General features: G+C 46.8%; 1 protein-coding gene across 15 annotated transcripts in view; it reads right to left on the minus strand.

The window, feature by feature from the left end:
- Positions 1-551: 551 nt before the first annotated feature.
- The window catches only part of MSI2 (musashi RNA binding protein 2), a 187,135-nt gene continuing 166,515 nt past the window's right edge, over positions 552-21,171 (minus strand). For 6 of the 15 annotated variants that reach the window (XR_001559040.2, XR_001559038.2, XM_015881168.2 and 3 more), the window contains 3 exons: positions 8,484-8,638; positions 6,693-6,770; positions 552-5,010 (listed from right to left, as the gene is read on the minus strand). Coding sequence is in view for 10 of the 15 variants with exons in the window: in XM_015881168.2 (XP_015736654.1) it covers positions 6,729-6,770; positions 8,484-8,638 (197 nt within the window). In the remaining 5 variants the exon portion in view is untranslated. Of the gene's footprint in view, positions 5,011-6,692; positions 6,771-8,483; positions 8,693-21,171 lie in introns of all 15 variants that reach the window. The other 9 variants (XR_004309338.1, XR_004309339.1, XR_001559041.2 and 6 more) reach the window with 4 other exon arrangements.

A 21,171-nucleotide genomic window follows, 5' to 3' on the forward strand; every position in this document is an offset into this window, starting at 1 on the left:
AACGAGGCGGCCCCTGTAAATAGCCATGAAGGGAAGTGCTTAAGCTCATAATTAATAAGCACTGGATTGGCTTCTGCTGCTGAGCTGCAGCCTGCAGGGAACGGTGGTGGCAGGGGTCCCAAATCCAGGATCCCATCCCTAGGGAGTTCCAGCTCCAGGGTCCCGACTGGAGGATCCCATCCGGCAGTGGGGGATGGGAGCACTGAGAGCTCAGAGCCCGGCTGACTCACAGACCCTGCAGCGAGGCTCAGCCATAAACGTTTTATGCCAGGAGGAGAGGGACACAAATCATGTTTATGTCCCTTGTTCTCTTTATCAGGGCACTAATTTGACAGAGAAGGGAAAATTTTGCTTATTTTACAACTCTGCTTTTAGCTGAGATTTGATTTCAGTAGCTGGGAGGCGAACACAAAATCTTATGTTGTCGGTGGTATCAAAATTGACATTTCCACACAGACCCCCACTGACCCCGCAGTGAGGAAGGTGTGAAGCTCCGTCAGGAACACCCCTACCATGCACTTCTCACTCACTAAATGACAGGGACAAGGAGATCTGTTCAAAACAGTTTATTGTATTTTTTTGTCAGACAAACACGTTGATTTCTGGACCACAGTAGAGGATGGAAACCTTTCACAAACTTATTTATTTGAAAATACAAATATAAAATTATACTTTCCACATCTGTGATGTGAGAGACCCCCATCCACGTAGTATTTTACAACAGGGCTTCAGAAAGCCATACACAGAGACCTGAAAGATGCTTGATATATATAGATACATATATATATGTATATATATAAAAAAAAAGTCACTACCAAAGTTCTCATCAGTTCATACTAAAGTATAAAAGGAAGGGCTAGGCTCGCCACTGTGCCATAGTATATTTAGGTACATTTATGACCACCTGAAATGCTTTGACTCGCACTCTAGCACTGATGGAGTTCGGACCTCGCACGACACAGAACGACGTCAGTTTGCTACCCGCCATGCAGCGACACACGCAGGCCCGGCGCCGCTGGGTGTTACAGCTGAGCCCGGGGCAGCGCCGCCCCCACCCGCGGCACGCGCATTTACTCTTCTCAAACTACTTATTTTTATTATTATTATTTTTTTTGGTAATTTTATTACAGTATTAAAGTATTGCTTAGCTTACAGAATCTCCTCACGTAGTGTTCACACACAGAAATGGGTTCGACTTCGATTCTGTATGTATGAAACTCTACAGTGTACGCGCAGACCCCGGGCCCGCGGTGTGTCTTCGATGCATCCCGTCTTACACTGAACGACCCTCAGTTTTCTGTTGGAACTATTTTGCTTAAAAACCAAACCAAAACAAACACCAAAAATAAAATAAAATAAAATAAAATTAATAACAACGAACAGAATTCAAAAGATTCCACCCAAGAGACATTTCCATAGCGTAAAAGACAGCTACGAGTTAGTGTTTTGTTTTATGTTTGTAAACAGTTTCGTATGCAATATCATACATAACCATGGCTGGCCTGCAGAGAAATGGAGGAAACAATATTGCTTGGTTCTGGGTTAGGCTGTGCTGAGTGGCAGAGCGGTGGTGGTGCAGCACGAGCCCTCATTCACACCCATGATGGAAACAGCATCGGAGGTTTCGGAGCGGGAAGGGGGAAAAGAAACGCGAACACCTTTCAGGTCATATACTGACAGCTACCCAATGGTTGACTACTCTAGCGAGATGTGTGACATTCACCAGCTGAATGAATGCTGCTGTACAATGGAAAAAGAAAATACAGCAAGAGAGCCATGCTACCTTAAAGTCCAAGCTACAAATTCGACTCAAAATGAACATGGATGAGTGTAAGAAATGAAAAAAGGGACAGGTCAGGCTTCATTTTAATGGAGCCCATCACAAACGACTTTCTGTGTTTTGGCTGGGGAGGAGAGCTGAACTCCTGGGGTTCTGCAGCTCCTGGCGGGCTCAGCCCTGGCCCAAAGCCGCTCTGTGGGAGCTTGGATCAGCCGGCGGCTGTCAATCGCTGTGCTGGACTGAAAGCAAAGCGTGCTGAGCCTCCACGCCACAAAGGTACACAGAACCCCCGAGTGAGGGAACGAAGGAACAAAACCCCTTGGGAATGGAGTCCGAGATGAGCGGGGCACTGACGGACCCTCAGCATAGGTAGCCACATCGAGACGTACCGGGTTCCACGACATTTGTGCTATGGGCCACTAGGACTTCGCAAAAGGTATATAAACATCTAAAACATATTCACACAGATTAGCAATTTCTTCTGAGCATTCTTAAAAAAATATGTTTTTCTTTTTTTTTGTTTTTTTTTGTTTTTTTTTTTCTCTTAGTAAAATCGTTTTATTATACCGTGCCTCCCTCTTTTAAAAAATAAATTAAAAAAATCCAGTTTTGCATATCTAGCGTTAGCATTTAAGGTAGTATGGCACATCCCCTTCCACAGGGTGGGGATCTACAAAATGCCGTAAGAGTTCGCCAGCATTTTTAACGCCGTGAGACCTTTGGTTAGTTGGAACCGCATCAGATCAGCAAAAGAAAAGAACAACAACAACGGAAAGAAAAACAACATCAGAGGAAAGGAAGGAAAAAAAGCAAAAACAAACGAGAAAACCTTCCCAAAATTATTAGCCTTTTTTTTTCTTTTCTTTTTTTTTTTTTTTTTTTTTTTTTCCTTAAATAAGAGAAAGTTCTATCCTTACTGGTCCTAAATCTGAATAACTACATCTAAATTGTTAACCTTAATTACGATACACCTACCAATATGTACTAGAAGGGGAAGAGAGGAGGGGAAGATCCACTACACTAGCATCAGGACAGCACTCTTACAAGATAGCCATTTTATACACTATTAACATACAACAATGATAACAAAGAATATTCTATGAGGTGACAGGGGATGGAGAGGAGAACCAACCGGTAGTACAGTACATCATCAACATGGACAGAAGAGCCATAAAAAATCCCCTGATGGCACACCGAACCTCAGGGAATTTGGTTTGTTGCTTTTTGTTTTCTTTCTCTTTTTCTCCCGTTTTTGCCTTTTAAAGAATGGTTTCGTTTCCTGTTATCACTCCATCAAAGTCTCAGTATTTAAAAAGCGTCCAGCATTTTGCTTAAACCTGGTTGTTCGGAAATAAGAAGGAAAACCAACCAAAAGCGTTACACAGAAAAGCATGATTCTGTTCTCAGAAGTAAGAGGAAAGCCAAGCTTTGCTCCTCCTGCTTAGCAGTACGGTGCCTTGCTCCCGTCGCAGACGCCTTCCCTGCCTTGTCTACTGAACGGCTACGGTATTTCTACTGGTTAGTAAAATTTACAAAAATAGGAGTGCAGCAGCTCTTTTAACAAATGTCGCATTCAGTGTCTTGTACTGGCTGTACCTAAAGTACCAAATTTATAAACGTAACAATTTAAAAAAATATTAATAAAACTCGTCAATATTACGTTAAAAAAAGAAGAAATATATCCACGCTACAGCATGTTCTTAATGCCACCTACCGCGCTGTACGTCAGGTTGCTGTTGCAGGCCTATTTACCAATATTAAAAAAATTAAATTAAAAAATATCCTTCATAAGTTTCCTCCCCCAACAGAGGACCATATATATAACAGCCAAATATTAAACATGTGCAAATAGGAAACTGTCAGTTTTTCCCCTACCAGTCACAGTGCAATGATGTTTTATACTTTATTTTTTTTCTCTTTTTTTTTTCTTTTTTTTCCTTTTTTTTTTTTTTTTTTTTGTTTGTTTGTTTTAATTCTGTTTACAACTACAATAAATTAAAACCTTCCGTTGCTCCTAGGGTGAAACTTGTAGCACTGAGGTATTCCCAAATAAAACCAACAAAACCCAACCAAAACCAAAACACAACCAGACAAACCAAAGTCGCTTTGCTAACTCGTTAATAACACAGAAAGTGATGGATAACAAAGGTACCCATGCGAGCTCTGCGCCGCTCCACCTGCGCTGGGAGCAGCAATGTGGAGCAGCTGTGTGCTTCGAACCTTAAATGCGATAAATAGGAAAACCGGAGCTTCTTTTTCAGTCTCGGGAAAAGCAGTTTTTACATTAAAAAGACAACGAGACGGTCAGGGGGAAGCTGTGCACGTATGAATAACAGCCAGAGCGCGGGGTGTGCCGCACCGATGGGAGCAGAGCCGTGCGGTGCGGCGGGGCCGACCGGGCAGCTGGTCTCAAGGTCAGACCTGCGCTTGTGTCTTCTGTTTTAATAGAGAAACTGCCTTAGACTGACTCCATCACAAAAATAGTTTGTATTTCTCTTTCTTAATAGTTTCTATGTACTTAATGGAATTGTATTTACAGTGTTTGGCTTTCTTTTTTTTTTTTTTTTTTTTTTTTTTTTTTTTTTTTTGTATTTGTTTTTTTTTTCAGAATTCACGATTTCAAAAAACCTTATATCACCTCTTTCAACAACAACAAAAAAAAAGCACTTATAGAAAAAGGACGCCCAAAAGTCTGTCGTCCTCGCCTTATTGCCAAAAATAGGAGCAGGTGAACGAAGACGGCACGAACAGAAGGAGGGGGGACGACCCGTGTGCTGCGGAGCCACACCCCCACCTCCTGCAATAACAGCGACTACAGAGACCAGGGGGACGCGAAGAAGGGGGGAAACAAAAGAAAACCTTAATATAAACAGCTAGGCTATGGTTAGGCTCCTACGAGATACACAAAGAATTAGGTCTACGTGGCTACGAGACTATGTCAAAACGCTACTAAAAAATGTGGGTTTAAAAAGGGGGGGGGGAAACCCATCGAGAAAATAAAACGAACGAGAAGTGGATTTTATATACATACTTTTAAAAGCTGTTGTTTTTATAGTACAGCAGATTCATGAGATGATGAGAGAGATTTTTTAAACAGCCCAAGTCCGTCATGTGCCACCTCCAGTTCGTTTGCTGTTGGTGAAGATGTAGTGCTGAAGTCTGACGATGTCACCTCACTGTGGGACCGCTCAGAAACTTCGCCCTGTTTTGCCTGGACATCCAGAGAGACTCTGTGAGGAGAGGAGCACACAGGACAGGGGGAGGGTCAGCGGGGGCTGTGGAAGCAGACCACGCCTTCAGCAACTTCAAATGGCTGTTTTTTCCCCAAGGGGACAATGTCCACCTGGGCACACTGCTGCGCTCCGCAGTTATGTTCTAAGGGGAGCTGCAATGCCTGGTGCTGTGGCTGCTGCCTGCACTGAGCGCTGTGTGCAGCCAGCAGGGAGATGAACAGCAGGGCCTGCAGGCAGCCCTGGGCCACCCCCACTGCTCCAAGTGCTGCACCGCACGAGGGACGCGCGCCCCTGGATCTTCAGACCTGGCGGTCCTGGAAGAGTTAATAACAAGGCTCATTTCCTCCTCTCAAAATCTATTTTCATTAGTAACGAGCAACAGTAAAAGCACTTTCTGTTTTTAAGTCATTAATGGCTTGAGTTTTAATATTGGCCAGTAAATGATGGTTATAGTTTGATGTGCTGCGGTAAGTGTAAAATGATTACGATATATTAATCTGATGAGCACTGCCCTCACTGCAGCATTATTAGTTTGAATTACGATGTTCTGCTCAAACCTCCCGCGTGCCCAGGCTGGCGGCCCACAGAACACAATGGATTCTGACAAATCAACCCGAGAACGCACACGGATACGTGCAGACAGTAACGGGGATTGAAGCAGGAGCGCATGGGCACCTTTCCTTTCCCACAACGATAGCGTGTGGTGGACCAAATCAATCCATTACAGAATTTCAGATGATCTTGCGTGTACAGGGAGGTGAAGAATAAATAGCAAACCCCTTTATTCACCAGCAGTTACCTAAACATCTCTCTTCATGCAATTTAAAGCCCCTGAATGTGTTCCACAGGTCCCATCCCCTGGACTGCCTACAGCCCTGATGCCACACTGTGATCACACAGCGCTGGGCTACGGGCTAAGGGAGAAATGAAAGATGTCACATCGCATCTGAGTGCCTGGATCATGAGCTCTAACGGTGAATCCATGCACTCAATGGGTGCACCTTCGAGTTTTCACTGACTGACTTTTCTGATCTATGCTACTCTCAGTGTAAGAATATTTGTTTGCAAAGATGGATATGCCAAAGGCCAAAAAACAACAAAAAAAAAAATTAAACATTTAATTAACTTGATCTTAGTTCAAAGGGTAGGAAACTGGCAGCGATCCAAGGATGCATTACTTAGGTAATGTCTTTAATTTAATTTGCTTAGCTTTAATTTTTTTTAAATCTTGATAATTGCTCCATGGTTACTAGTTACAACGTTATCTCCTAGTTGTGATATTTGGTACAGCCCTTGATTAAGTATGACAGTTTCCCTCTAACAAAGCAGTGGAATACATCTGTTTTTAGCTGGGTGTGTTTATAGCGAACCGCTACCCCCGATGGCGATGATGGTGGCATTTGGCTGTTCCCCAAAAGGGGCTTGGGGAACACCGTTCATTTTCACAGGTTTTTGAGGTCTCAAGATTACTGTGCTAAGCGCACTGGGTTTGAGCTAACGACCTGCCTTCCAGTTTCCAACCCAGGAAATTGATTTAAACAAAATAAATCACAGAAAGGAATGATTAAAGGCCAAGGAAAGACAGAATGAAGATGGAAAAAATATATATTGTTCACTTAAAGTAAATATAAGGGAAATGGCAGTTTAGCACGAAGTACAAATGGTATATACTGTAATACCTCCAAGTGAGATGGCAACCAACCATGTGTAACGTTTCAATGGTATCCATTTGTAAAAGCCGTTGCAATCAAAGGTCCCTAAAATTGTACAATTGTTAAGTTCATCAGTGCTCTATACATGGGAACAGATGATTATTAATTTTTGGCAAGAAATTATCAAAGGACTTGAAAGACTGTGTTGTCAGCATGAATATGGAATGTGCATTTTCAAAAGGTGTTCTGGTCACCAATGACTCTGTGTGCTGAACTCTACAGGGACCTTTCCCAGACCATTGCCTTCTCGTTCTCCCAGTTATAAAAATAAACTCTGGGTTTTCCCTTTTTTGTTTTTAAACCAGGTTAGTAAATGAAGTGTGTCAAATAAATATATAGGTAAAAAGGGCTACTGGAGCCTTTGCTGTAACTGGTGTATACCCAGTATGAAGGATATTCCCTTAATTAAGAGGCAGCCAGTCTGAAAATCCAATACTAATCAGCTGTTGAAGAAGTCTTAGTGCAGACAAATCGTGACAGCACGGCCTGTATCGTGCATCTCATTACTTGAAAGGCTGGGATGTCACCCAGGTTAAACCACTCAAATTTTCCAAAACAAGGAAGTCTTCAGGTGGAAAGTGGAAACAGGGGTCTCAGAAGGGGTAGTCTGAATTGGTACAGCTCTCTTGGCAGAGTAATCATATTCTGTGTTCTGTACTCAAACTGATCCGAAGAGGCTGCCATGTCCTCTGTGTGGCCGCGTGCTCAGCGGGGCCAGAGCTAAATGCAGCGGGCTCTCATGGAGGGCAGCAGCTGCTCTGTCTCTTTGGGTACCGGTTGTTTGTGCAGTAAAAACACCATTTCAGGAACTCTGTCTGCACTATGCTCCCACTCCCCCAGCTAACCCAATGCGGTCAAAGAACAGAACTGTCATTTTAGCTTGGAGAATCTCAGGGGAATTCTCTGGACTTTGACATGGTTATTCTATGAGAGGAAAGGATTTCTCAGCATTTTACAGAAAAAGGGAAAACAGTGTAGGTTGCTGGTTTTCTGTTTTGGAGACTGACAGCCACTAAAGCGGTTTAACCACATTCATGCTAACACACACAAGTAAAACAGTGCAATCTGAAAAACAGCATGCAGCTTTGTTAAGCAAATTTCCATCGCCCATAATTAGTGAGCCTGCAGAACCATGCAGCATGACAGAAATACGTTTCCAATGACTTGACAACACGACAGAAGTGACTTACTTGTGACCTGCACGTTTTAAGGACCGTTAGCAATCCCCTAAGCTGCCTCAAGGCACCCGTGTGAAGCAGCTCCCACCTCCCATGCCCACGTCCTCCATTGCACACTGATGCTGTTAGGGCAGAGGCTGGAAGCTCCAAGCCCAGATGGCACCGTGCCACTGCTGGGACATGGGCAGGCCTGTTGTCTCAGGAAACCCTTCTCCCCTGGGTGGGAGGAGAGGCCAAGCACACTGCCTGCAAGCAGCACACCAGCCTCAATGGGCTGTTCCACTGATGGGAAGACCATCTAAACAAGCAGAAGCTCGTATTTGTTAAATAGGGCCCTTCAAAACACGCCATGTCTGTGCAGCATAAGGCTCAGAAAAGTGTTTCTAGTCTGCATTGCAACTCCAGCAGCTCTGGGGCAGCAGACTGCAGTGTGGCAAGAAACCTCAGCAACTACAGAGGGTCATGCACAGTGCTAGGGGCTATGGGAGCTGTGCGTGACCTGCTCATCAGACAGCAATAAAAAAACCACCAAACCCTATTGTGTCACTAAATAAATCCCCTCCCGGCACGCAGTACTCACGGCGATCCCGTGGCTGAAGCCGGAGCCCGGCTGTGGGCTGGCAGCGCTTATGTAGTTGCCGACGCCGGAGTCCTGGCTGGCCGTGCCGTAGAGGTCTGCGACGGGCCCAGGGCTGTTGGCCCCAGGGAAGCCTCCGGGCCGGGCTGGGTTGGAGCCTGCCGGGGAAGCGGGTGCGCCAAAATTCGGTTGAGCACTGTAGCTATTCAAGACTGGTGTGCAGAGAATAAAGCTGGGTATGAGGCCAGACGCCGGGCATGCACCGTTATTACAAAGCCAAACACCAGAATAAACAGCCTAGGCCCAACTTCTAACACTTAACCAAGGCCATGCGATAGGAGAGCGAGTACTGAAGAATAGTCAGCCCGTACTACTACGAAGCTTAGAGCTCCAAAATATATATATGAATATATATAAAAAAAAAAGAACAATCATTCAACACACTACTGCAACCAGAGACTGTAGGTGCTCATTTTTACCAAATTATCACAAAATATAATAGATATTTTTCAACATCTGACTTGATGCTCATGCAGTAGTAACAAGTTCTCTAGGTCTGGGCACGCCGAGACAGCATTCACATCCCATGCAAACTACAAAGGAACTAGTTTGAGACTACACATTGTGGTAATATTGATATTAAAATGTTGACAGCAAATAACTTCAATCACATCTAGTAAAACTGTTTTGGATCCATTTGATACTTTGGAAAAAATCCTGCCCTTTTAAATTGGTAAGATGTAGAAATAGCTTAATAGTAAATTTTTTTTTTTTTTTTTTTTTTAATGATAAGGAATGGAACAGTTTGGGTTTATTTTTCAGGTATGACCAAGAAGAATATTGTTTTATTTAATTTGCCTTTCTTTACATTTGGAGATCGAAGACCTACCTTCATCTCCAAAACCATGCTGGGGGGACATCAACCAAAATTAAACAAATAAATAAAGATCCAAAGGAAAAGAAAGAATTGGAGAGGGTGTATGGCAACTCACCTCCTAATGTGGAAGGAAAAGAAAATTTTGGTTTTTTTCCTCCCTTTACATATATATATATTATTTTTTTTTTGAGACAGAAAAACAATGTAAACAAGAATGATACTGAAGAATAGATTTAGATATTAAAGCATGTTAGATGATCAGGCTTCTGCCATTCCTCACTGTAGTTCTTGGATATGAAGTTTATGAGTAAGAGGATTCAATGTGAAAGAAAAGTCAGCGGCGGGGAGAGCGGATGGGGATGGTGCTGGAAGCGGGAGAGGCCTGCCAACATGGCCCTGCCAACATGGCCTGCCAACACAGCACTACCAACACAGCCCTGCCAACACAGCACTACTGAGCTGGCTCTGCTGACCTAGTGTTGCCAACATGACGCTGCTGACCTGATGCTGTCGACATGGTACTGCTGACACATCACTGCCAACCTGATGCTTCCAACCTGGCTCTGTGGCCTGACTGGTCACACTCTCACATTCCAGCCCTGGACACCAAAATGGCCCCTAAGGATGCCCTGAATTCAGGGTCTGACCAGCCACCATGACCACATGGCCACAGCATCACCACAGTCTTCCTAGAGCTATGCCCATGGGCACAACTGGCAGCTTACAGCACCTCTGTGCTCAGCCTGTGCCACAATTCCCTTGGCCTCCTCCTCCAGCTGCAGCTCCCTGCCCACCTCTGCCATGCACCTGAAGTGTTTATGGAGTGCAATAAGCCCTGCCACCAGCCCATGGGTCAACACAGAGCAGGGTTCATTGGGGACAAACAGCATTGCAGGGCAAGTCCCACCAGCCCTGCAGGAGTGGCCACAGCTCCTGAGAGGCAAACCGGGCTGCAGACCGACCCTACCAACTGCAACAGCACGCACACCAATGAGAAACTGGGGCATCTTGCTGTGCTGCTGCAGCTCCCTGACTGTCCCCACTGTGCTGATGGCACGTGTTCCTCAACCCAATGGATTAACCAGTCAAAAACACGGCAACTGTTGGCTCTGCAATGACAGGGAAGTAAATGTTGCAAAGTAAATGGTTTTACGTGGCTGTAAAGTGGTAGCAGGGGAAAGTAAGTAGGTCATCTAAGCTGGCAAGTTAAGAGTAATAAGGCATGAGAGAGTAAACAGATTATTTTGGAATTTACTGGCAAACAAAGTACCTTTTTTATTATTAAAGATTAAATGTCAAGATAACATTTGGCCTTCTCACTCATGAAGAAAAATATCCAGCTGAGATGTTCAAAAGCCCTTTATTACTATAAGCTGGTGCTTTTTTCCTCTCCTTTTCTTCCTTCTGGTTGAACAAAATAGACATGGGCGTTCCAGCCCCGCGCACTGCTCTGCGGGCAGGCCATGCCCTGCACCTGGTGGGGACACAGGGACACGTTCTTTATAAATAGAGGGTGCCAAAGCGTAGAGGATGATTACGGCTGCAGACAGCCATGGCATAAGGCACAAGGGGTGAGCAGGGCTCTGCATGGAGCCCACATGCAGCTCCCAGCCCACAGCCCTGCAGTGTGGCCCTGTGCCTCGCAGGGCTGCCTTCCCGCAGCACATGTCTTCCTGGGAAAAGGTGCAAACTGCACCAATAAGAAGCTGTGGTCCCCAGATCACACAGCTCTCATCTAGAGGTGCATGGAAGATTTAATTAAAAATCAAAGTTGGGGTGCAAGGCCACATTTACTTCTGCTGCAGCCCACTGACGAAAATGGCGTGTTGGGGCTGGCACGAACACGCCTGTAGAATGCCTTAGGATTTAATTTTGAGATATAGTGAACAAATATTAAAGCATTTCAAAATGGTACTGAGCTGAGGCTGGGCTGACAGCAGGGCACCCTGCAGCAGCTGTGTGACACAAGGGATGCCCTTCGCTTTGCACCACAGCAAGCACTGCAGCTGGCCCCAGTGAGACACATGGGGTAAGGCTGCCAGGGAGCTGCAAGTTGAATGTCCTACAAACGAACACCTCTGTAGCCCTGAACAGATGATAAGGAGATGTGCTCAGCCTGTCCTGAACCTGTCAGAGAACAAAATGAGCAGCAAGGAGCCAGAGCGAGACACTCCATCCCCCAAAACAGCCCAGCCCCAGCCATTTACAGCTCTAAGTAATTCAGGAATACCAGCCTGCATACGTGCGGAAGGAGTTGGCAGCTGTTTATTCAACGTCCTTCTGATTGTAGGTATGTAATGTAAGAAAAAGGCAATTTTCTATCTTCTGAGCATCAATTTGGTACTACATCCTGATGATCACAGAAGTGGCTGCAGACAAACGTGTGACACAGAAGCACGCCCACCGCTCCACTCGCACGGCTCCGTGGGGCGTGGGGTGCCCAGGCAGCGCTTTGTGCACCGCCTGCTAACAGCTGTTTGCAGAACTTCACAGAAAGGGCTGGAAGCTTTTACAGAGCTGACACTTTGCTCCAGACCCGATAAATGAAATAGAAAAGCTCTCATAATTACCAGGAGACTAAACAGTCCTCAGAAAGCCGTATTTTAACGATTCACTCAGCCATGGTGAGTTGCTAAATATTTGTCTTCTTACAATAGCTGCACTGAAGCGCACCTAGAGCTGGAGGCAGTTTTACGATCACTTTGAAACAACAGCAAAGGGACCTTGAATGACTTTCCCAACACGCAAAATGCAGCGCGTTTGGGTAAGAAATGCCTGAAAAGAAATCTGTTGTACACAAACCTTTGAGCAATCTGAGACTAAAATGAAGCAGAAAACAACACAAAAAACTCTCCTGACTTTGGATGCCATTTCAGTCCTCAAAGAAAAATTAAGACTCTGCAGAGATGCAGATCTGTAGGACAAAGCTGTCAGCTCTCAGCAGAAGCTGTCCAAGAGCTGTGGGTGCTGTAGGGTGCAGAGGCACAGAGCACTGAGAATAATGCACCTGAGACATTCCCCTGGTCAGACATCCAGAGGACAGAGCTGGGAACAACCAAGTGTGGGTGTTGGGAATTGCACTGCTGGCAAACTGGCAGTGACTGTGCTGTACCTGTTTCCAACAAGACTGGAATTCAGCCCTAATTTATCAACTGATTGCACAGGGAAGCATTGCACTGGATGTTTTCACAGCCCTGAAACCATGACTTTGTGCCTCCAACACAAGGCATCCTCTATACATGACTTTCAGCCCCAGGCATCACCACAAAGCCCTGCAATAGATCAAGGTGGGAGGGATGTGAAAAAGATTAGATGTGTCAGTAAGTCATAGCTAACCAGCCTCAATCTTCCCCTGCCCCAGATATCCCCATCTTCTGGGCTGGGGAAGCTCTTCCTGCACCTAAGGAAATCAAGAGACAGCAGCTGAGAACAAGGACACTTCCTGCAGTGTTTGCTTCCCTTTGAATTTGCTGTGCTTTTCCTTACAGAGAAGACCCTGATCCCCGCACACTCATTGCACTCACTCCCTGAGCACTTCTCTGTCTGAGCAGAGAACCTACTGAGTCTTCTGCTAAAACAAATGTCAATTTGGAGCTGATTTTAAAATGCATCTGTAATCTCCAGGCAGCACTGCATTGAGCAAGGTTCTTTTATTACTAACTCACCTTGGCATCTTTCTGCAGAGCCCTCTGCACACACGGAATGCGTGTGAGGCACTTCTCAATGCACTGCTGCAGCACAGAGCTGCATGAGGGGCACAGAGCAGAGCTGGCAGCCCCGGCTGAAGCTGTGGGCTCAGAACTGCACACCCTGCGTGGAGCAGGAGGAGCTCTGGGAGCGTGCTTACCAAGCGCCCGCTCCTGCAAACTGCTGTGTTAGCACAGACCCAGCTCATACATTAATCTGTGTGCAACAAGAAAGGTCACCACTGAAAGATAAACTCTCTTCCGATGAACTCTTGAGAAATTTCTAAGTCAGGATTCATTATGACATTTGCCTTAGCAAGCTATGCATTGCACTAACGAGGATTCAGATGCCTCTCTGGGAGGGGAGAGGGAAACAGATGGGTAAAGCACAGCAAGCTGGATGCTGAAATCCCACCCGAATAAACTTAAGTCAGTGAAGGTAAAGGAAGAGGGGAAGGGGATCAGAAACCACTGCTGTGCTTGTTTTAAAACTATTCTCCAAAGATTTCAAAAGTTGAAAAAAGAGCAATGCGAAGAACAGCGCACAACCTGTGGCTGCATTCCCCTCTACTGCACTGGCACAAGGAAAAACCTCACCTTTGCAAGAAAACACCCCATGATTTACTTTGTTTCTTCCTCAAGAAGAGGCAGAATACTTCAGGATGAAGTACAGCACCCTGTTATCACAGCCAGAAATGCATCTCCTCATGGAGGGAGCAGCTGAGCACTGCCTGCCATCCCCTCCCGCAGACACCGCTGCCCGCAAGCACGAAGCGCTCCCGAGGACTGCCTAATGACAGTCAATTACCTCCCGGGGAGGGCTCACAATCCCTGGGCTGCAATCGGTGCAGCTGAGCTAATCTGCTTCTGGCATTGCTGGAAGCAGAGTTCGGCCACAGGCGCTGGTGGAGGTGCTGCTCAGAGCGGGTGATGCTGCAGAACACAGCACAGAGAGCAGAGCAACACGTGTAAAACAAAAAGAGAAGGGTGAAATATTCCCCTAGAAACACATCCTCATTTACAAAGCATGCATCTGCTCATTTTTTCAAGAGAAGCAAACACAAGAAGCTCTGCACAAGGAATAACATAAAGAAGCAAGCCAAGTGGAAGCACCCGTTCAGCTCCTGCCCTGCAGTTCTCCCTGCGCCCGGCGCAGTGCCACAGCACGCTGCTCCTCCACACCCAATGGAGCCCTTCCGTACCAACACGCTTCTCAACAACTTGTTGATCCAGAGCTCTAATTTCTGGATGACTCTCTCATCTGCCATAAACAGCCACGCACAATTTGGCAGGCATTTCTACCACCAATGTTTATGATAATAACTCCATGTGCTTGAAAGCAGCAGGAAATTTTCAATATAACTATCATTAAGACAAAATGCTTTAAATCAAAGCCATTACCCACTACCAGAACTCAAAGCTCTCCAGATTAGGCTGTTTTTATCTTTATGAAAAATTCATAGAAGGTGCTGCAAGCATCAGCTTCCAGCTTGAAGGAGGAAACAATAGGGTAACATTTAGGAACAGGTATGGATTGGGGTGGGGAATGGGCCACGGAGCTCAACTGGGACAGCAGCAACACCGTGCTTGGGGTATTTGATTCAGCTCTCCTGGGATTTAATTTGATTCTTGTGATTTAAGAGGAGCTGCCTGGATTTTTGCAGAAGAAATATCACCTGTAACTAAAGAGTAATTTGATCTCATTCCATGAGATATTACTGTGACTATAGGCAGCCATGTGGAGCAAAGGATGCTTTTAGTGACTCCCTTACACCTCTCTGACACTGTGCTGCAGTATCTGGGAGTTGGGAATTTCCCCAAGAGGCACCCAAGCATTCAAACCTGCTGCACTGACATTGAATGAACCGAGTACAAATGCTGCAGAGGACATCACTAAAACCAGGGCTACTGGTGCAGCACAGATTGCTTCCCTCCTGATTTCTCAGGCATCCCATGTGTCCTGAAGCATGAGCACCAATGACCACATCTTTATGCATGACTAATGGACCAGCAGGCACAGTGTGATGCTGATACTTTAAATAACCAGCCACGGGATGGGGCGCAGAGAAACTCCAGCATCGCATGCAAAGCCCAATCATTAGTGCTTAGAGCCTCACAAGTACCCTACCAGCAGTCAGCACTGCACCCACCTCATGGAGTGCTGGGCCAGCATTAATTCCTTGAGCACTCACTGCTGCAGCTGAAGAGAGCTTGCACCTTGCTGTTCTGAGATGCTAACTGCCCAGATGTGATTTACCCAGCCACAGATGTACAAATTAATGCCAGTGTGAAATAAGACGTCAGTGCTCCTGGTTCTTGCTTGCCATTCAGACTGCAGAAGCTCACAGACACAGAATTAAGAATTGAATGTTTGCATCCAGGCTCTTTTATTATATCCCAGCCACTGCACACAGCTCCTGCTGGAGGCACAAACACATTTGTTTGTGGTCAGGCCAAGCTATCAGAGGCATCACTTTCCTCTACCTGTCCTTTTACATGCAGCTTTATTTTATGTCTTAGAGAAATGGCACGCGGCACACCTACAGTTCAGATCAATGCTCGAACTAGAAAACGTCTCCAAAATAATGAGCTGGAAACACACAGACGTCCTAGAGAACAGCAACGTACAAACAGCTCCCAACTAGCTGAGCACGAAAGTGAGAGACAGACAGGAAAGCAGAGAACCCAGCACTACAATTAGAGGCACTGCTCAGCATAGAGCTGTGCAGAGCTCTGCCGAGCTGTGCTTCATTTCTGCTCTTTTCAAGCAGACCTGAAAAGCAAACCCCTCTTGGTAAGCCCCAGGGCAGGCAGATCCGCTGTCAGTGCTGACAGCTGGAGGCATTCTTCCTGTGACAACCAGGTCGGTGCTGCCTGCAGAGACCCAGCGCAGCCCCGGGAAGGCCGGGCAGCCCCCCCACCCACAGGGACAAACCGCAGAACAACTGTGGCGTTCATCAGCAAATCGGTGGTGATAGGGCCAGGAGACGCCATGAGCTGCCCTCTGCCTTAACAAGACACTATTTGTACCATATTTTCTATCTGCAGTCACACTTTAAAAGCTTGTTCCGTCTCTGCAGCCCTTTCGGAAATGGCTTCGCACATTGAACTACTGCCAGGATACTGACAGAAAGCAGCGGGAGGTGTGCAGGTTCCTGAGCACGGCAATTACAGCTGGAACTGAGCAGGGACGGGGCAGCACCTGACCCCTCCTTATTCACACCTCCAGGCCTGCACCTAGCAGCAATCCTAGCTGTTATGCACCACGCCGGATGTGCCAGGGTGATGATGACAATTGTGATCCTATGGAACTGCTCCTGCCTCCGTTCCAGTGCTCCCCTGCAGTTACACAGAGTTGCGTGCACCAGAAATTCAAGTGGAGCAAATGCTTAAAAACCAACCCATCCTTTGGTGTACCCTGCAAACATGCGAGCAGCACCTGCTGAAGGCCGCACTTGGCTCCCCCAAAACATCAGCCACACCTGGAAGCTCTGCACCGATTTGCCAAAAAGACCCAAACAAAACAAAAACACAACAGCACAACATCCCATGTTCTCAAGTGCAGCTTTTCCAAGTCCTGTACTTTTTTGTGAGCCATCACTACTTACTGCTTCATCACATTCTCTGTCCTGCAAGCTGGCGGTGCCGCATGCACTGAGCACGATGCGGAGGCCACACAAAGCTCCACTTGTAGGAGCTGCAATCAGGGAGCCAGCGCTTGTCACAGCCCCACAAAAGGATTTCCTCTCGAGTGGCTCATCTTTAATCATTATAAAAGCACAGAAGTTTAATCCATTTTTGATGTAAGCGCTAATAGCTTTGTGTCCTTGAAGTTCAAAGTGGTCTTCGTGCATGTCGCTAATTAGCCGAGCAAGCAGCCATTCAGCTCCCTCTCATGTTTCTAATTAGATCCTTAACAACAAACAAATGTCGACCTTACAAAGGCTGTGCTACGTTTCCCTCCATTAGTTAAACACTTTGGGAGGGAGGCGGTTTCCATTTTTCTGCTATCCCCCAACCACCACTCTGGCATTTTGGGCAGTGCCGCTGCCTCTCATTCCTAGTGTTTCCACATAGTGCTGTGGGTGCTAAGCACCAGGGGCTACCCCGTGTCCTCCCACCTACATGGAGGCCACCAAGTAAATCTGAGAGGTAACGGCTGTCCTGTCTGCCACCTTCAGTGGATCAGAGTCATAGAAGCAATAAGGCTGGAGAAGATCATCTAGTCCAACTCACAGCCATTGAGTCCATTCACAGTCATTAAGGTTAGAGAAGACCTCCAAGATCCCCAAGGCCAACCCCCCTGTGCCCACTAGGCACATCCCCAAGTGCCACACCGCTGTGGTTCTGGAACATCTCCGAAGATGGAGACCCACCTGCTCACTGGGCAGCCTGTGCCAATGCCTGATGAGCAGCCTTCCCTGTCCATTCAGCTGGTGTTACGGCCAATTTGAAATCTGCTGTGTTTCAGTGCTTGCATGCTACACACCAAGCGCTTGGGACCATCTCCTCTTGATCTCTTTTGGTGCTGGGCACAGCAGGCTGCCATTCCAGCAGCAGTGTCCACACTGCCCAGGGCCAGGCTGGCTGAGGGGCTCCCACATGGCAGCATGATGGGGTCAGCCAGCAGTGCCCTGTGCACATGTGAGGCTGCAGCTCTCAGCACTGAATGCCAGGCCAGCAGCAGGCTGGGCTGTGTGACCCTGTGCAGAGCAGGACTCCCCGATCATTCTTCTATATCAAATGAACAAGAGCCAAACTACGCGGAGCCGCTACTTTCACCTCTCGTTGGTAACGTGAAATCTATTGCTACTTTTACCATGGGCAACCACATCTGCATTAATTGTTTACCACAGCCTGGACAGGTCTTTTATTAATATTAATGAGTAACAGAGAACAAAAGGCCCCTTTATTTTTAGCCCACTCTAATTGCGTAGTAATTACTCATCTACAAAACAAATGAGCCGAACTCCATTGCCATAGCAACAGAAACTCTGGCCTCCCACTGTAACGCATTAACTGGCTATCACTCCTGTTAATTTTAAATCGAAGCCTTTTGTACAATAACAGAACACAGGAGGAAAATCACAACCCTGGGGCTGTATGGAACCACCATGTGCAGGGACTCCGTCCCACAGCCCAGGGCACCCACCTACCTGAGGGCACCTGGGGGCCCTCCCTGCACACAGTGACTGGCTACGATGGCCAGGAGACACCTCTGAACAGCCACAGCTGAATGAACAGATTGGTTTTAAAGAGCGCTGCTTTAAGCACCACAGACTAATTCTGCATTCTCCTGCAATTCCTAAGCCACCGTGCTCCTCGTGCTAATCCTGAGCCAGATGCATGCTAGCACTCACTGCAAGGAAAAACATCACTGCTTCTTTTTCACTTTTCTTTCTCCAAAAGCAGATAAAAACCCCAAAACTTACCCAGCAACATTGTAATTCTGTTCTTACTTCTAAAGCATTTAGGCTGAGAATCAGCACACAAATACAGCAGTGGGTCTGTAAAATGTGTGCTGTGTCACACTCAGAGTTGTGCCACTAACGGGGCACAGCTTGCTGTGCTTGGTGGAGACTCGACGCACCCAGAGATGGTGAGAGGTCCGTCCCATGGCTGTGGGGGCACCAGCTCTGTGTGCCTGGAGGCGGTGGGGGCTCTGCCGGGAGTGATCTCCCCATTGAAAACAATTCTCCTGATTGCAAAGACTATTAAAAGCCAGCTGCTAAACTCATGAAAGATTAACTCACACCATACTTAAGTCTGCACTTCAGAGGTGGTCACTAATTGCACAGGAGACGATTTATCAAGTGCACAAGGTTTTCTGTTACAAAATTATTGATTAAGCTGATGTACTTAAACCACAACAGACCTTAGCCAGGAGCCCTGTGCAGAGCAACCGCTGCTGTGGTTAAGGCCTAATCACAGCAGCACCAAATGGCTTTAAATCTGCCAAACTTCCTACACGACCAGCCCTGGTCAACCCAAGAAGAAAAGCTGAGGAATGGGGCTCATGTGTAGCCAGAGGAGAGAACCCCTTTGGGGCTGGAACCAGCCTGGATCAGCACAGGACCTCCCAGCTGACACAAAACACAGATTCATAGAACCACAGAACCATTAAGTTTGGAGAAGACCTCCAAGATCACCGTCTGACCCCCACCCATCCCGCTGTGCACACTGACCACGTCCCTCAGATCCACATCCCCATGGATCTGGAACACCCAGAAGGATAGTGACCCCCCACCCCCCTCCTCCACTCTGTGCCAGCACCTGACTACCCTTTTGGAGAAGAAATTGCTCCTCATACCTCAGCCTGACCCTCCCTGGCACAATGTGAGGCCATCACATCTTGTCCTACCCATTACCTGCAACAGGGTCTGACCCCCAGCTCTCTACAACCTCCTTTCAGACACTGGCCTATGTGTTCTCCCACTACAAGTGCATGAAGAGGTGTGAGGTTCTCCATCCCACCCCTCCCTGCTGACTGCCTGCACTGCTCTCCAGCACTGCCCGCCTCTGCTAGGAAGATAAGCAGAAGATAACATCTGATGCAGCCATTAATTTTTTGAAGCTCCAGCCGCGCAGAGCTCCGGTTGCCAGCCTCTGTCACATAATTACAGGCTGTTCCAGTGGAGTGAGAAATTTCAGCCTGCTTGCTGCTCCCAAGTGGTCCACTTGTTAGGTTCTGGCTTCTGAGATTACATAGCTTGGATTAAATTTTATGTACTTTCATATAGCAAAATAAAAGGAGGGGAGCGGTTCCATCTGAGCGGCTGTGCCGCAGGGAGCCCTCTCTGCAGGCTGCATAAATCCCTCACTGCCACATCTGCACAGCGCATCCCTGCTCAGCCACGTGCTGGTGTCACTCCCCCCGCACAGCCCAGCCGTTGTCCTGCTCTTTATGGCTGCAATTTGACAACACTATGGGCACCTAATGGCGAGACTACATTTTTAGAGCACCTTCCTTAAGTGTAAGACAAGGATTCCTAAGCCCCACGCAATTTGTCGCTCTGCTAACTTTCAGATACACTCCTCACTACATCATATGCCTTGTGCATTAAACAGTGGGTCCCCCATCTCCTTGGCAGATTGAGATCAAAAGGGGACATAATTCTCCCTCTTGATACATGAGTACGTCGGCTCCTTGGCAGCAATCAGGTAAGCGATACGGGCAGCTCTGACTGCCCTGCACAGGCTGCCACTGGGTCAGCTCCATCCAAGCTGCTGTTTGGCTGATTTACTTTATGCTGTTAGAGGTAAGGAGCAGATACAAATTCTTAACTACGCTTTGAAAACCCACTTGGAAAGCCTTATTCCCCCTGGCAGCACTGCTGAACCCAGAGCCCAGAGCAGGACCGTGGTGCTCAGGACAGCTCCTTTGCAGGATGAGGAGGAGGAGGAGGAAGCATGGAGTGTGCGCCTGCGCCTTGCAAATCCTGGCAGGGTGTTCTCTGACAGCCAACCAACGAAACAGAGAAATAAATCCTCCACTGGGATCTCACCTGCTGCCTGCTAATCCCACGGACTATAACTTGGTTTGGGAAAGACCTCCCAAAGCCCAGCATACAAACCTGGGCACCAGAAGCAACACTGCCTGCTGGCTCAATGGCAAAGATGATGAACTCGTCTCGAGCTCCTGATGCCAATATTCATGCAACGTTCTTCATTTACAAATGCTCCCTTAAGCTCAGTGACATGGCAATGAATACAAACGACTGCTAGCTCACAGTCTCTGTTGCATAACAAGATTTAGGGTTTATGACCTAAAAACAATTGCTTTATGTCTTGGGACAGTCTGCGGGAAGCTGCTTCGCACACATGGTATTATTTAGACACCCAAATGGAGTGATTTGCATTCGGCACATCTGGTCTACAACTGCTAACGAATGATTCTATGGGCTAATATGGACGAGTAACAGGCTGATGGAGAAACCATGATTGTAAAATGATTTTTAAAATATCTTTTTAATATAAAATAAAAATTAGAGAATACTGTTATGCTTAGCATTTAAATTCCTAGGGGGGTTAATTTGAAAAAATATGGCAAATTTACTATCATCATAACAGCATGTGCGGGTTCTTGTACAGAAGGGTGTAGGTTGCCTACAGCTGTGTTCAATTTAAA

Source organism: Coturnix japonica, chromosome 19 (genome assembly GCF_001577835.2).
Source record: "Coturnix japonica isolate 7356 chromosome 19, Coturnix japonica 2.1, whole genome shotgun sequence".
NCBI classification, from domain to species: Eukaryota; Metazoa; Chordata; class Aves; order Galliformes; family Phasianidae; genus Coturnix; species Coturnix japonica.